At 61.1% G+C, this 15538-nt stretch overlaps 1 protein-coding gene across 4 annotated transcripts; it reads right to left on the reverse strand.

The window, feature by feature from the left end:
* Positions 1–5: 5 nt before the first annotated feature.
* Positions 6–15438, reverse strand: SAMD11 (sterile alpha motif domain containing 11). Of its 4 annotated transcripts, none has more exons than XM_035020113.1 (12): positions 14843–15438; positions 13405–13455; positions 9266–9390; positions 5844–5933; positions 5537–5671; positions 3476–3638; positions 2215–2330; positions 1903–1981; positions 1548–1819; positions 956–1080; positions 460–570; positions 6–345 (listed from the first exon to the last, which is right to left on the reverse strand). In XM_035020113.1, the coding sequence occupies exons 1-12, from the start codon at positions 14884–14886 to the stop codon at positions 100–102; spliced, it is 1557 nt and encodes a 518-aa protein (XP_034876004.1). In that variant the 5' UTR covers positions 14887–15438; the 3' UTR covers positions 6–99. The 4 variants fall into 4 exon arrangements, with proteins under 4 accessions (XP_034876004.1, XP_034876003.1, XP_034876001.1 ...); XM_035020112.1 differs by having other exon boundaries at positions 1305–1819; XM_035020110.1 differs by having other exon boundaries at positions 6–570; positions 1305–1819.
* Between the last annotated feature and the right edge of the window lie 100 nt (positions 15439–15538).

Here is a 15538-nt window from a genome sequence, read left to right on the forward strand (position 1 = left end):
GCATCCAAATCCAAAACGCAAGTAAGCTGTGGGGTGGGGTCTTTTGCATCAGCTGCTGGCACTGAAGGACTTAGGGGTCAGGGTGGTTTACCCACCAGCTCAGCACAGAGGCTGGGGGGGTTCTGCGGGGCCGGGGAGCAGAGCCACAGTTCCATTCTCTTGCTTGGGCGAGGCTCGGCCAGCAGGGGGGTGTCCCCCCCCATAGGGGGAGGGGGCCATTGTTGGGGACAGGGGCTGCTCCCCAGAGGTGAGCTCCCGCTCTGGGGCCCGCAGCGTCGGTGGCTGCAGCGGCAGAGCCACAGGGAAGCTGGCCATGTAGAAGACTCGGCCTAGGCGCTTGGCCACCTGCGGAGAGACGGGCCTGGGTGGGGGCGCTGCTGGCCTGCTGGCCTGCAGCCACAAAGAGCTCAGTGCTGACCCACCGTTGTCTGGAGACTCCTGCCCCCAGCTGGCACTCACCTGGGCCCGGATCTTGAGAGCAGGCCCTAGCTTCAGCCCCATGGTGGTCAGGAGGTGCTCCTCGGTCAGCAGGGGCAAGGTCTCCCCGTCGATCCCCTGTTCTCTGAACACCTGGGGGGGCGGGGGGGATGTCAGGGCCTGAGTGCTGGGACCAGTGCCTACCCACCCTGCTGGGTCCCTCCAGTCCGCCGAGGGCTGAGTGCCTGGGGTTGCCTCATGGCTTTCCAGAGAGAGCAGGGCCAAGAGAAGCTGTTGGTGACGTTTGCTGGAAAAACTTGCAAATGAAAGGAAGATCTTTGTGTTGGGCATACGCCTATGTTGGAGGCAGAAGCGCTGACATGGCAAAGGGCCGGCGGCGGGGTGGGGGGCATGCAACAGCATCCTTCCCCCTCCCCACACGCTGTTAGTGAGGAGGGGAGATTCGGGGTGGGAAGAGGCACTGGGGAAGGAACTCAGAACCATCTCAGGAAGGTGTGTGACCACCCCGCCCCCTCACCGGTGCATATTCTCCACAGCCAGACAGGCCCCCCACAAAGCTGCAGACATCGTCCACTGTCCACTTGCTGAGGTCCTCAGGGGCTGTGGCCTCCTCCCCATCCATGAAGAGTCCCCCCATGGTGCCTGGGTTGGGGGGGTGGTATTACTAGGACTATGGCCAGCGCTTTCCTATTCTCCCACCCATGTCTATTGAACTTGCCCAAATTGTTCAGAGGAGATGGATTGATGACTAAAAGGGATTTTTTTTTCTCCCCATGGACCCCCTCCCTAAGACCCAGGGTGGTGGTGGGGACTGGGTTTCCTTCCACCCCATGGAGGGCTCTGAAGCATGGAGGGGGGATGCCCACCTGTGTGGAAGTAGGGGCTGACGGCGTAGGGTAAGCCCAGGGGCAGTGGAGGGGGCAGCATGGACCCTGAGAGAAGCCCCTTACCCTCAGGGCTGGCCCCTCCAGTTGGGGCTTGGCCCAGGTTGGGGCCCTGGCCCCCAGCAGCCACCATCTCAGGGTCCTCTCCTTCTGAATCCTTGGGGGGCTCATCCTCAGAGCCATCTTGTGCCCAGAGCCCAGCCCCCGTGGTCTCCTTGGACTCACTGGAGTGGGCTGAGGCGGGGCTGGGCCCCCCCTTCCGAAGGGTTCGGCGGACAGGCTCCCGGGGAGGGGTGGGTGGGCCGGGGCCTGGGGGTCCCTGGGGGGGCAGGGCCAGCAGCGGCGCGGAGCTGTGTCTCAGCACCAGCATGGCCCCGCGCCGCTGCAACTCTTCGGCGCCCTCAGACGGGCGCAGGGCGGCTTCGGGCGCCAGCAGCTGAGGCCGGTGCGCGCTCTCCAGCTCCTTCTGACGCAGCAGCTCTGCCGACATCTCCAGCCTGGACCGGGAAAAGCAGACGGTAGCGTGGGTCATGTAGCTCGGCAGTGCCACCTGCTCCTCCCCGGTAGCCATCGCACTCACCGGGCCAGGTTCTGCTTTCGCAGGAGCTCCTGCTGCCGGGCCAGCATCTCTGCCTGGGCAGGGGGCAGGAACCCGTAACCTGGTGGGAAGGGGACAGACCACGAGGCCAGGTGGCCGAGTGGTCTAGGGCCACCCAAGCCCACCTGGTCTGTCCTTGGCTTCGACGGGGCGGGGATGGGTAGTCGGGGCGCACTCGGGGACACGGGGTCTGTCACTGGCAAGCCCAGATGCGCCCACACCGACGGCCTCGCGGCGTGCTCACTCACAGCCCCTTAGGACACAAAGAGCTCACACACCCCGCCCACTCCTCACCTGGGGTCTGGCAAAGAGCCGAGGGCACCCCCAAAAAGGGGGGCCTGAGGTGAGGACCCAGGGCGATGTGCGGGGCATTCTGGGGTGACAGCAAGGGGGGCGGCTGCGACAGCTCCCTGTGGACGACAGGACCGTAAGCAGTGCGCGCCGCAGGCCCCCTCCTTTCCCGTAACTACCCTGCACCCGCGCCCTCACCCCCACCCCCACCCCCTCCCCCTCCCCTCCGGCCGCCGCCTCTACTAATTGCCGGCCCCGCGGGCGGTCGATGCGGCTGCTCGCTAAGACTCCGGGTCGTGCGCCGTCCCCGCCCCCGGCTGGCGGCGCCAATTAATCTCGGCGGCGGCGCGGAGGCGCTGACCCGGCGGGCGGCGGCGACTGCTGCGGTAATTACCGCGCGGGGCCCACCCGGCCCCCGCCTCCCCGTCTGCGGTGGACCCTGTGCGGCTGGGGGGTGGGGGGCGCAATTAGCTGCAATCCTGGAGGCGGGGGAGGCAGCTGCAAATAGCGCTCCGGGGAGGAGGGCGGGGGGCGCGGCGTTGTTGGGGGGGGGGGCGTACCCTGGCGCCCGGCAGGAGGCCGCGGAGAGCCGCCCAGCCCCTTACCGCCCGCCTAGCTCGCTCACCCCTTGGCCTCTGCAGGTGGACCGCGGGGGTGGGGGGGCAGGGTGGGGGTGGGGTGTGTGTGTGTGTGTGTGTGTGTGTGTGTGTTTTCCCTGCCCCAGCTCTCGGACTTCAGGGTTTCCAGACCTCGCGCTGCTCCCCTCTGCTGCCTTCTGGCCCCCTCCACAGCCCCCTCTCCACGGACTCCCCCAATCTGCCTCCAGCCCCTCACCTACCTGTTGGGGGAGCAAAGCCCTCAGCTGTCTCTGGGGCACCTGGATTCAGCGAGTCCCACAGTCGCTCAACAGACACGGCAGTCACCCTTAACACCCTGCCCAGAGGGGTGGTCACCCCCACACATTCTACTCCAGGAGTGTTCTGGGCCTCTGACCAGCTCAGCGGGTGTCAGGACCTTTCTGCAGACCATGAACCTAGGGCCAGCACAATGCCTGGCACACTCTGTACCGACAACGGCAGCGTGTGGCTGCGATGGGGGCGAAGAGTGTGCACACTGAAGGCAGGTGACAAGGTAAGGAGATGCAGGCTGTGGACGTGACCTGCAGAAACCAGGTACTAGGTTTCTGATAGGCCCACCCCAGCTTTGTATCCAAGAAATGAGCAAAGAGAAGATGGGGGCCTCTCTGATGTGGGCACCCCAGTACCTCTCTGAGAAGGATGGGGTGCCAGCTGGCACGGTGCCCTCTCGGTGCTGAGCCAGGCCCTGCTTTCGACGCTGACCTGCCGTGGATGAGGGCAGGTGGACTTCCAGGCCACTGGGGCTCCTCACAGCTGCTGCTGCCACCTCCTGCCGGACCCTCAGGAGATCTGGGAGTTGGGGAGGGGGTGATCAGTGGTGACCCAGAGGCCAGGCTACCCCAGGTCTCTCACTACCCCAACGCTGCTGAATGAAGGACACTGGGCAAGGACACCGAGGAGACCAGAAGCCAATGAGAGCACATCCTTACAGTGACCTTGCTGGTTGGTCATGGGGACAGAAAGATGAACAGAAGGCCACAGGACAGGGGAGACTCAAATCATCACAGTGCAACTAGCTTTATGTGGTGTTAGGAATGGGGGTTGGGAGGCACCCACCTGTATCGGGAGGGGGGCAGGTAAGCATTTGAAAGCGGTATGGGGATTTCAGTAACCCAAATGCAGTGGGGAGGGAGAGAAAGGCTCCGAAGGCAGGGGATTCTGTGGTGCGAATGTTGATATTGACAGGAGTTCAGAGGTTGTGGAGAGCAAGGCTGCAGATGGGGTTGTGCAAAGACCCAAGAGTGAGGGCGCAGGCCTGCTCCTGGAGGAGTGGGAATGGGTTTTCAACCCTGTACTGACAAATGCCCAGGTGACCCCCTTCTAGGTAACACGCAGTGCACCCTCAAGGCGCCTAGCACTCTGCTCCCCTTCGGAGTCCCTCCATCCTGCCCGCGGCCGGGCCTCCGGGTCCCCCCCCCCCCCGCCCCGCGCAGTCCCCCATTTGTGCAGGCTCCGCCGCCGCCGCCGCCGCCTGTTTATAAATTAATTACCCGAAAAGCGGAGGTGGGTCCTGCCCGGGCCGGGTGCCAGCCCGCAGAGCCCAGCCGGCTCGGCCGCCTGCATCGATCCCAGCGGGGCCCCTCGCCCCCGCGCCCGCCCGGCGGCCTCGGTTATTTACAGTCGGCTCCGCGGCGGGGGCGGTGGCGCAGGGCCATGATTGACAGCCCGGCTCCCGGCGCTGCTCCCCGGTGGCCGGCGCCCCCTCCCCGGCGCAGACCAGCGGAGCGGGCCCCAGGCAGGGCAGGGAAAGCAATTAAAAAGGAAGATTTTTAAATTATTAACATTTGGTGAATTATTCAGGCTCTCGGTGCCTGGCTGCCCTGGGGGACAGTGCCTTGTGTAAGGAGAAGAAATCCTGCCCTCTTTCCCAGCACTCCTCACGCCTGAAAAAGCCAAGCTAGAGGCAGCACCGTGGGCTGGGGTCTGCCAGGCTAGGGTGCAGCTGGTCAGGGTGCCAGATGGTGGGTGGGTGAGGTGTGTCCATGAGAGGCAGGAAGGACAGATGGACAGAGCAGTGGGGAGCTGGGTGGGGCAGGGACTGTGCCTCCAGCTGGGGCTTCTGAGCACCCCTTGAGGTAGGTCCTGGCGGCCACATCCTAACTGCTACCCATCCTCCCTTCTGGATGTCCTAGCCGGACAGCTCCCCTCCTCTTGGCCCCTCCCATGTAGAGCTGACCCCAGGTGAGGTGGGGCACGATCTCACACACCACCCTGATGGCAGCTTACAGGACTACAGGCCATACGGACCAGCGGACAATGAGAAGCTGCATGTACAGGAGAGAGGCGGGTGGGCCTGGCTCAGTCCCCACCTCCCACTCTCACTGGGGCTCATCCCAGACTGTTTCCTCATCTGTGAAATGACAGTGCTTGCCTGTCACAAGTGAGGGGTGGCCCTGCTAGAGAGTCTGTGGGAGATGGTGGGGGTGGACTGTAGGGATATGCAGGTGGGGGATCCCCCAGATCTACCCAAACAAGTGGATGCCTGGGCAGAGGGAGGAGGAGAGTCACCCCTCAGTGCCCCCCTACAAGGGCCTACAGATCCGCATCCAAACCCAGTCTTGGTGTCAGGAGCCAAAGATCCCGGAGCCTCTTTCCAGGGTGAGCAGAGGCCTCCAGGGACAGCAAGAGCCCAGCACACACAGGTAGACACTTGGTAAGGGATGGTGCCATGGGGTGGGGGCACATACCATGGCTGGGGAGGCCCAGGTGGTAGAGACGCTGGGGGTCCTCAAAGGTGCTGGCCTCACTCAGGGCAGACACGAGCCGGCGGTAGTGATCCTCAGGGGCCATGCTGGGCCCTAGTTCTGGCAGCAACAGAGTCTCTGTGTTGGGGGGAGCATAAAGTGAGGGGATTCTCCTTCAGATGCTGCCACAGGAGAGGCAGGACCTCCCCTCCTAGAACCTGCTGCTGGGCTGATTCTGCCCTGCATGGGGTCTGAGTGATCCCCCTCCCTCCTTGTGGCCTGTCCCTCCACCTCCAAGTTGAGCTCCCACCTTGGGGCGACTTGCTTCGTGCCTTTTTCTCCAATGGGCAGTCACTGCTGATGTGGGGGGAGCGGCCTAGCCTCTTGCCCAACAGGTCACCTGTTGGGGGAGGGTAAAGTGAGCCCCATCATGCATCTCCGGGCTTGGAGGGGATGGAGGCTGGGAGGGCCAGGGGCAGAGAGGGACCCAGCCCAGGCCTCCGTCCCAGCCAGCCCCAGCTCAGCCCAGAACCTAATCCATCATTGCTCAGGTGCCCTTGGGTCCTGGCCAAGTCAAAGCCTTTTCCAGTCCAGGGTCCCAGGCCTTCAGCCAGAGGACATCTTGCCAGGGTTTGGATAGGTCAAGGGACGGTTCTGATCCTGGACTTTGGGGTATGTGTGTATGTGATGGGAGATTTGTGGTAGCAGACTCAGGTGGCAACTCAGGACTCCACAGGCACCCTGCTGCCCCTATCCAGCCAGACTGGTCTCCTGTGAAATTAATGATCGGGCCCTCCCGATCATTCTGCCGAAGAGGAACTGAAGGCTTTGGTTTAGCCTGGAAGTCACCCTCCCTCCCAGGAGTGAGGACCCTAGCCTCTATCCACTCAGGGAAAGCGCTAGGCAGCAGGCCCCCAAGGACACCTTGAAGCCCCCAAGGTCGGGCACACCTGCCACACCCACTCCTGGGGACCTCCACCTAGGCCACACTCCTCACTGCCCTTAGAGGGCCTGAGCCAGCACCCTGGCCTTGCCTGTCACACAACTGCCCACCTGCCCCCTGGGCTCTGAGCTCTTGAGGGCACCCCTGAACAGTCTGGTCTGCTGTACACAGCCTGGCCATAGTAGTGTATGTGCGTATGGGGGGGGACAGCCCCACCCCTCTCTGAAGACCTCTCTCAGGTCCTACATCTAAATTATACTCCTCTGTCTCCCCAAATCCACCCCTCTCCATCCCAGCCCCTGATCCTTCCTTCCTGAGCTCAAGGCCTGGGATAGGGTGTCTGATGAACAGCTCAGCAGATGTCCTGTTCTCCCGGGCCCACCACAGTGCTGGCCTCCAGGCCAGAGCCCATGTTCTGGCCCCCTCTCCACCCTGAGGAGGCTGCCTGGGTGGGTGGGGTGAGGGCTACCCCCTCTGTGAACCAGGCCTGCCATGACACCTCAGCAAGGCAGGCTTCCCAGAAGCCTAATTCCCAGAGCCTAATTCCTTTCCCTTATTCCCTTAATCTGTCATTTTTATCAGGCCGGGGAAGTGCGGCAGCAGCGAGAGGCCGATCAATCTCCACTTTACAGCTGACAGAATGGTGCTAATAAGTTATTGATCTCAGCCACCTCGCTGCCACCTCGGCAGCCCAACCCTAGGCCTCGCCCCGAGGGGGACGAGGTCTTTACTGCTTGGCTGAAGGGTCCCTACCTCAGTGACCTGGCAGGACAGAGAGGGGCACAACCAGCATGAGGGCTCCTTGAGGAAACCAAAGCTGGCTCCCAACAGCTTTGGGGCATCAGGGCCCAGCTGGTAGGAGAGCCACGACATCCAGCTGTGCCAGGCCTGGAGGCAGATTTGGGCTGGGTCCACACCTGCTGCCCATGCCCCATCCTGCACACACCCCTTTTAGGTTTAGCAAATAACCCAGCACTCTCACTTCCCTGAGTCCCATTCCCATTTTCCACAGTGGAAACTCCCCCTCCCCTTCCTACGGGTGGGGGGGTGGGGGTGGGGGGAGGTGCTTCTGGAGGTAGAAGGAGGACCCACAGTGAGACCCAGCCCACTGGCTGCAGTAAGGTCTTGCCATGGCGATCTGGGAGTTCACTAGTCCCTGATAAGGGCCATGTTCACTCATAGACACATATACACAGTCCTAAGACACCAGCATGGACCCAGGTTGAGCCCCTCACAGTCCTCCATGGCCTTTCCTGTCCAGGATCCATTTCTGTAGGAATAGGACTGACATGTGGTTCCTGGGGAATCAAGAGAAGGTGACGGCAGGCAAATGTCCCCACCCAAGGGCCGACAGGAGCAAGTGGAAGCCAAGGGGGGACGACAGCCCCAAGGAGAGAGCAAACTCTCACAAAACCTGGACACAGTGCACACACGTGACCGTTCATGCAGAATACTCCGGGATCTTTGGCTCCTGACACCAAGACTGGGTTTGGATGCGGATCTGTAGGCCCTTGTAGGGGGGCACTGAGGGGTGACTCTCCTCCTCCCTCTGCCCTGGAGTGCAAGCAGGGGTCACAGCAAAAAGCGAGAGTGAGGCCACAGGTGTGTGGCATGATGACACCCAGACGCAGAGTGTGAGCTGGGTGCCCGGGCCATGCTAAGGCCCCAGGCACGCAGCCCTAGCAGGGAGCGGGGTGCACATGCCTGCTTTCACACATGCACACCCGTGCCCATGTACTGTGAGGTCTCCTTGTGTGCGGGCAGCAGGGGGAGGGCCTGCTGGCTCAGAATATCTCAATCACCGTGGGGCTCCCGCGGCTCCGCCCGATCGATGGAGCAATTAGATTTTATCAGCTGCCTGCTCAGCAGCCTCCAACAAGGCTCCAGAAGCAGCCCCCTCACACCCACCCCACAAAGGCCTTCCCAGGCACAGGCACGCCTGGGGGCACTAGGGAGATGACCATCTCCTGGCCAGCTTTTCTGAGAGCTGTAGCCACTGCTGGAAACTTCCCTGCCCTGGGTCCATTGGACTGCAAGGGGCCCCTGCCAGGTCCTTTGACCTCTCCTCTTTCAGTCAGAGCTCAGCCATGCCCCATTCTCTGCAGCAAAGCCTCATGGCCAAGTCCCCGCTGGCCTGTTCCTCGGGCGAGGGCCTGGGTCCCCCAGCTGCCCCCTCCTTCTGAGCTCCTGCTACCTCCAGGAGCTGTCCCTCTGAGATGACCTCAGGAGCTTGGGCCAGCACTCTCCTGCCCCACCCCTGCAGAGGTCCGGGCTCCAGCCCCCCATCTCTTAGGCGATGGACCCCTTTCCTCCAGGGGCCTGTGCTCCATGGGGTTGGTGGGCACTCTCATGCATGCAGACTGTGTCCCTGCCCTCAAGTGAGCCATTCAGGATGTGCATTTCCGAGCCTGCGTGAGGCCTGCCCGTCCCGGACTGTCCTCCCTGCTTCTGCTCCTATGGGAAGGGGGTGGCAGTGGCCTTGACCGCTCCAAGCCCACCCCAGAAGCAGCCATGGTGGAGCCGGTGGAGCCACTGCCTCTGCCTCCCGTCTCGCTGGCTGGCCGGGATTAACACAATTACCATCACACGGAGCCCCGGGGGACAGCCAGCCTTGCCACCTCCCGCCTCCGCTGGCCTCCCTGGCTGCCAGCCAAGGGTGCTGGAGGTGGCAGCATCCAGAGCTGCTGAGCAGAGACGCTGGTGGGGGCGGGGGGGGTGGCGGGGCAGGCTGTCCTCAGGCTGAGCTGCAGTGGCCCTGGCAGCCGTGTTCTCTCCCCCCAGCTCCTCACCTGAGGCTCCCAGGCCTATCTCCACACCACCTCTCTGGAATTCACAGCGGCTCTGATGCTCGGGCATAACGAGGTGGCGGCTTCGGTGGACACTGGATATGAGGGTGGGCAGGTCGCTGTCCTGGCTGCAGCAAGCAAGACAATGAAGGTGAGACCCCCAAAGGCTGTGTGCCCAGCCCTGGGCACAGCAAGTGCCCAACTAAGCTCGAGTGTGGGCATGCGTAGTGCCAGAGGGCAAGTGTGCCATGCCTCCTGCCCGCCTCTGTGTGTGGTCTGTGACAGCACCATATGCAGGCATCCCCATAGCAGGGCCCAAGGGAAACATCTAGTGGGTGTGACCTATCTAGGCCTCACCCAGGACCGCTAGGACCTGCCAGGCTTCTGCCTGGCATGGGGCTTTACACTCAGGCCCCACCGCAGCTCCCAGGGAGGGTGTGTGCAGGGCACGGGGACCCAGCTCAGTCTTGCCATGCTCTCCCCATAGTGACCAGAGCAATCGCCTGACAAGGGGGTGTCTGCTCATGAGGAACAGTGACCAGAGAGGACTCACACTGTTGCACATGCATCTAGCGCTTACTCCTGTGTTAGCTGCTTCATTAAGAAAGTCGCATGCACTCTTTCAGCTAAAGCTTGCAACGACCCACAGACGCTCAGTTTCTTCAAATAAGGAAACCAAGGTTCAGACCGAAGTCCTGCAGCCAATGAGACGTGTGCACACACAGGGACACATGTACACTCTCACAAGGACCGGCAAGAGCATGCACCTACACACGCACACAGACACGCAGACACACAGCCTGAATGGGGAGTCTGGTCCCCCCGTGTGCTCAGGACACTCTGCTCTCCCCAAGGCCCCCAGCTAAGAACCTCAGCCGCCAGGCATGTGTGGGCCTGGAATCAACATGTTTTTAACTCTTTTGTTCCCTCAGTTCTCTTTCTGCTAACGCAGCTCAACCCTACACCAGAGTCCCAGAGAAAGGGTGGAGTGAGAAAATGTCAGTGTGGCTGTGTGTGAACGGCCCCCCATCTGCTCCTGGAGTTCTTAGCATAGAGGAGGGTCACCTGTCATCTTACAGATGCCGCCTGGAGCAGCAGGAAGACAGAAGAGAGGAGGAGCAGGGGGCCCTGGGCACCCCCCCCCCAGTGCCCTTGCTCCCTGGCCCACCTGGAATAGAGCAGCCTCCCAGCTGGGCCGCTGCAAGGGGGCCTCCACGGAGTGACCTGGGAACCGACCCTGAACCTCATTAAATAGCCCCCGGCCCCCCTGGCCTGGGCGGCTGGAGCAGGCTAATCCAGGCTGGCCCCTAAGCAGATCAGTTTCAGCCCCAAAGACTCCAGGGCTGGGCTCTAGAGCCTTCTGGGAGACCCAGATGCGGGTTCTCTCCCCACCCCCACCCCCCCTCCCAGGAGGAGAGAAGGTGCCCCCCCATGCAAAGAGGAGGGGAGGTGGGGTGGAGTAAGTACTTTATGGGATTAATTGGCAGCAATTCTCATCCCTCTATCATCCTCATCAATGCGAGCGTGTTGAGGAGAGAAGTGCTGTCCTCAGCACTAGGGAGGGGGTGGGGGGGCTGGCTGGAGGCTGCCTCCAAGTTCTCCCCTGAGGGGATCCAATTCTGGTGTCCCCAGGACTCCTACAGGAAGTGGATCACCCCGGAGACTGAGTAGGTGAGGAAAGGCCTCATCAGTTTGTTCCCCATGAACCCTTAGACCAGCGCCCACACAGGGACCAGGGACTCTAGCCCCCAGCTCACCACCACCGCCATGGCCATCAGCTCTTTCACTCAGCGGTCAGTCATTCAGGCACTCAGGTGGTGCTGTGAAACCATGGAGGTGAGGCCCGGTGGGAATCAGGACACCACCGCCCACCACAGCCTTGCTCTGCTCTCTGCCTTGGGGGTTCACCCCACAGGCCCCAAGACAGCCTGGCCTGGCTCTGGAAAACATGTTCTGGTCACTCACTGAACAAATTATGCCAGGTTTTATGTAAAGAACTACAAAGAAACACCAGGCTGAAAACACATGAACTCTGCATTCGGCATCCCAAGTATGAGGTTCCCACAGCCCTGAACACAGTATCTGCACCGTGTTGTGCATGAGGGACCAAGCCCACGAGGGTTCTTGGGAGGCTCTCTGTGGCACCATGGGGTGGGGCTGTGTATCAGGAGGTCAGGGGGAGAGCTTGAGTGACAGAGGGGCTGCAGGGAGGAGGGTGTGTGCTAGGAGGTTGAGGGAGAGGGGTCTGGCCCCTCCGACCCCAACTCTCCCCGAGGGGCACCCTGGGCTCCTCCAGGCTCCCTCAGCCGACTGTCATACTGTCCAGTGTTTGCCCATATCCTGGCCAGCTCAGGGGCCCCAGGAGGGCAGGGACCATATCTCCGGCCAGCTGCCTGGGGTGCATGGGTGCTGAAGCAGGAGCTCCAAGCAGGCAAGTGGGCCAATGGATGGAACCCATGGACAGATGGATGGACAGACAGGTGAAGGCCAATGGGTGGAGAGAGAGGGACAAACAAAGTGAGAGATGATGACAGATGAACAGACAGGCACTACTGAATGGATGGATGCAGAGACAGAAAGGATGGGAATAGCAGAGAGATGAATGGACAGAGGCTAAAGAACAGACAGGAGACTAGAGATGAAGGACAGAGGGACAGCATCAAAAGGAGCCAGGAAGAGACAAGCCAGGCTGCCTGCAGCCCTCCTTGGCCCGAAGCCGAGGTGCCGCATCAGCAGGTGGGGGCAGATAGCCTGTAAGTCCTCTCGGCACGCTACACCCCTGCCCCGAAACCGCAGTCTCCTCTCTGGTAAAATCCAGAAAATCATCCCAGACACCCCTAGTGCCTGTGCAGGACTGAAGGAGCCCACATGCACTTGGACTTGGCCCCTTACCGGGAGCACCCTCTTTCTGGACACCTGGGACCTTCTCTCACTTTACAAGGCCAGGGGTGGGTGAGGAAAGGGCTACCGGAGGCAGGAGGAGTCATTCCAGGAGTGGAGGAACCTCCCTTGGGTTCGCTATAAGCTTCACTGACAAATTCATCCTGTAGCTTCCCAAGCAAAAGGCTCATAAAATGTCATCAATGTTCATAACGGTTCATAAAAATGATCAGTTGAGCAGGCAACTTCAAAATGAGGTAGAAATAAGTTTAAAGATGTTTTCACTGTAATTCGGCTCTAGGACCCAGATATTTTCAGAGACGTAAATAATAATACATATGGCACAGAACCAGGCTGGGAGTGGGGAGGACAGGCTCCCACCTTGGGGGCTGGCCCCTCAGCTTTGGCTGAGGAAGCTGGGCCTGTGCTGGGTGCCTACTGTCTCCTAGGCTGGGCCCTTCCTGTACCCTCCCTGGAAGCCCTGTGGTAGGACTTGACCCCACTGACCAGAAGCCACAGCCTGGGCTCCATCCACAGACTGACCATCCTTTGCTCATCTGGAATCTAGAACTTGGGTCTCCCCAGTGCCCTCCCAACTTCCTCATCAGGTCCCCTCATTTTTATCTCCTTGCTATGTCTTGGGTTCGCCGCCCCCCTGCCTTCCATCATGCTTCCACAGCCTGAACCACTGTAGACTGGAGCAAACCTCCAACCTCCTGGGCAGGGCCTCCAGAAGGACCTCATCAAAACACACACTCTATCACCCCTCTGCCCAAGAACTTCGGGTGGCTCCTCACTGCCTGGAGCACCGTGTTCTACGGGCTCAGCATCCAAAGTCCTTTAGCATTCAGTTGGATCAGACCTGCCAGCCCCCCACAGCCCTACATCCCCTTCCCTTGTTCTTCCACATCTTTGCAGACATCCTCTTTCCCTAGTGAACGCCTCTGCATCCTATGAGACCCCAGGCACACATCACCATCCTCATCTCTGGGTGGGTCTTTGGGAGGGTGGGAGGGGGAGGTCATGGCCTCATCTTTGGGCAGACTGACTCAAATGGTCAGTCCCATGTGGGAGGGTTAGGCTGCCCAGAACCCACCTGTGCTGTTGTTAGGGCCTGGGCACAAACCGACCGACAGACCACAGACTAGGGAGGGGAGGAAGGGAGGGAGGCTGGAAAGATTTAGAAGCAGACCCACGGGAAATGGAGCAACAAGGCTCCATCCTGCCCACGCACGATGTGTGGGGATAAGCCCAGACCCTACCTGCAGGACGTCTCTCGGAAGGAGATGTTCACGTCCCAGTGGGTGTGGACTCTGCAAGGAAAGAAGCAGAGGGTCAAAGTGGCCTCCAGGATCTGGTACCTGAACAGCAGGGTGTGTGTATGGCATAGCCCTCATCTTCCCCAGAGCGCTGGCCCCAAAGGAACTGGGTTGGCTCGGATTTGTCTCCAGTGCTATCTGGTACCAGCTCAACCAGCCAGTGGCTGCCACCAGGATAGGACCATGGGGCAGGAGCCGACTCCTGGTCTCACCAGACAAAGGAATTGGGAAGGACAGAAATGAGGCTGCCACACCTGTCCTTCTTGTTGGAGCGAACCCAGGAGAGCTACCACATTGTGCTGAGGGCGGGGGTGGGGAGGGGAGCTGCAGCCTCTTCTGCGATCAGCCATGCAACTGAACCAAATTCCTAGTTGCTAGAGCTGCTCCAGCCAGGCTGGAACAGGTCAGGGAGCAAGCCCCATGGCCGCTGCCGGCACCAATGGTCCAGTGTCAGCCCAGGTGGGTGCAGCTTCCTGGGTCCCAGCTGCTACCAGTCTGCCTCCTGAAAGCGACCACCGCACTTGTAGGTAGGAGGGATGCCAAAACGAGAGGTCAAGTAAGGAAACAGCTCTGCTCTCTGCCTGTCCCCTCACTCATAGCAGTGTTCCCAGAAAGACCCTCAGGCTGAGGGATGGTGGTTGGAAGCCTGTGTGGGTGTGTCACCTTAGCAAGCGTGGGTATGAGGGCTGGGAAGTGGGGGTGTTGGGGGTTTGGGAGGGTTATTTTAGGGCAGGAGATGTTGGAACACGTTGAAAGATTAGGTGGGAAGAGAAAAGGCCTAGAAACTCTGGGGGTGAGTAACATGTGCTGGATGGACAGACAAATGAATGGACCGACGACAGATAGATGGAGGCATGAAGAGGTGAGTGGACAGTGGGAGGTGTCTCTGCCAGGAGAGGAGATGGTGGGAAGTCAGGAAGAGTGGCCCCAAGCCTGGAAGGGACAGTGGGTAGCCAGGAAAGCTGCCTCCAGCCAAGGAGAATGAGCATGAGAGTTTCAGGGACAGCTCCGGGAAGGGGGCTGCTCAGCTCCTTTCTCTCCGCCTGGCTGTGGTGGTATCAGGCCCTCCCTTGCTGGGTCTCCCTGACTGCCCTCCTCCGAGAGCCCCTGGCCCTTCCTAGAGCCTCCTTCCTTCCCCACATGGAACCTCGTCGACCCCCTCCCTCCAAGTGGGGGCAGGGTAGGTTCTCACTATGGTCTTGTGGCGTCAGGGGTTCAGGCTGTTTCAGCTTCGGCAGACATGACAAGCTAAACCCGGGCCCTGTCCCCAGGGCAAAGGGTCCTCGCCCTGGCCTGGCCTTCAGCTACCTGGAGACACCAGTCTTGATGTCCCGTCCAGAGCCCGGGTGCCTCCCCCGAGCCTGGCCCCCAGTAAAAGTACCTTCTCCTCATGATAGGGACATGTGGGGTGTCCTCCTGTTTCATGCCTGGTTGCCGCCCACAGGCTGGGCCACTGCCATCGCTGTCACCATCACTGGACGAGAAGCTGGGGGTCAGCTCCTTCTTTAGGACCCGTGCAGTGGGCAGGGCAACTGTCCTCTTGTCTGCCAGCCGCCCCCGGTTCTGGGTAGGGAGGGAAGAGAGGAAGGTTAGGCTGAGCCAGGACCCTCAGGGTCCTGGGAGCTGTGCACTCCAGGCCCAAGCCTCAGGCAGGGTGCAGGTGACGGAAGCCCTCAGAGCAGCTGCTAAGATCAAATAGGCACCATCACTGGCCCCGCTGCAGGGCTTCTAGCCCACAGGACAGGCCTGAGGGTCCACATGGGTCCCAGTGGCTGGAGCTGAAGACAAGAGCAGAAAGATGAGGCCCGGGTCTGCTACCAGGGAGCGGGGTGCAGTGAAGGGCTGTAGGCCCTGGCCAGGCTCCTCGTGACACTGCCTTGTCCAGACTCTGCACTCTAGCCGGAGTGTGGGGGTGCCCACCCGGAGGCAGACCCCAGCTTTCTCGGCCCCAGGGAGCCCCAGGGACCACGTGTGCACAACACAGCATGTCTGCATTCTGCCATGTGTTCAACGTGCAGGTACCTCTGTGTGCTTGTGTCTGCTGGACCGTCCCACAAGCTCCTGCATGAACCCCCAG

This window comes from Mirounga leonina, unplaced genomic scaffold (genome assembly GCF_011800145.1).
Source record: "Mirounga leonina isolate KUSES-001 unplaced genomic scaffold, KU_Mleo_1.0 Mir_173, whole genome shotgun sequence".
Classification (NCBI taxonomy): Eukaryota; Metazoa; Chordata; class Mammalia; order Carnivora; family Phocidae; genus Mirounga; species Mirounga leonina.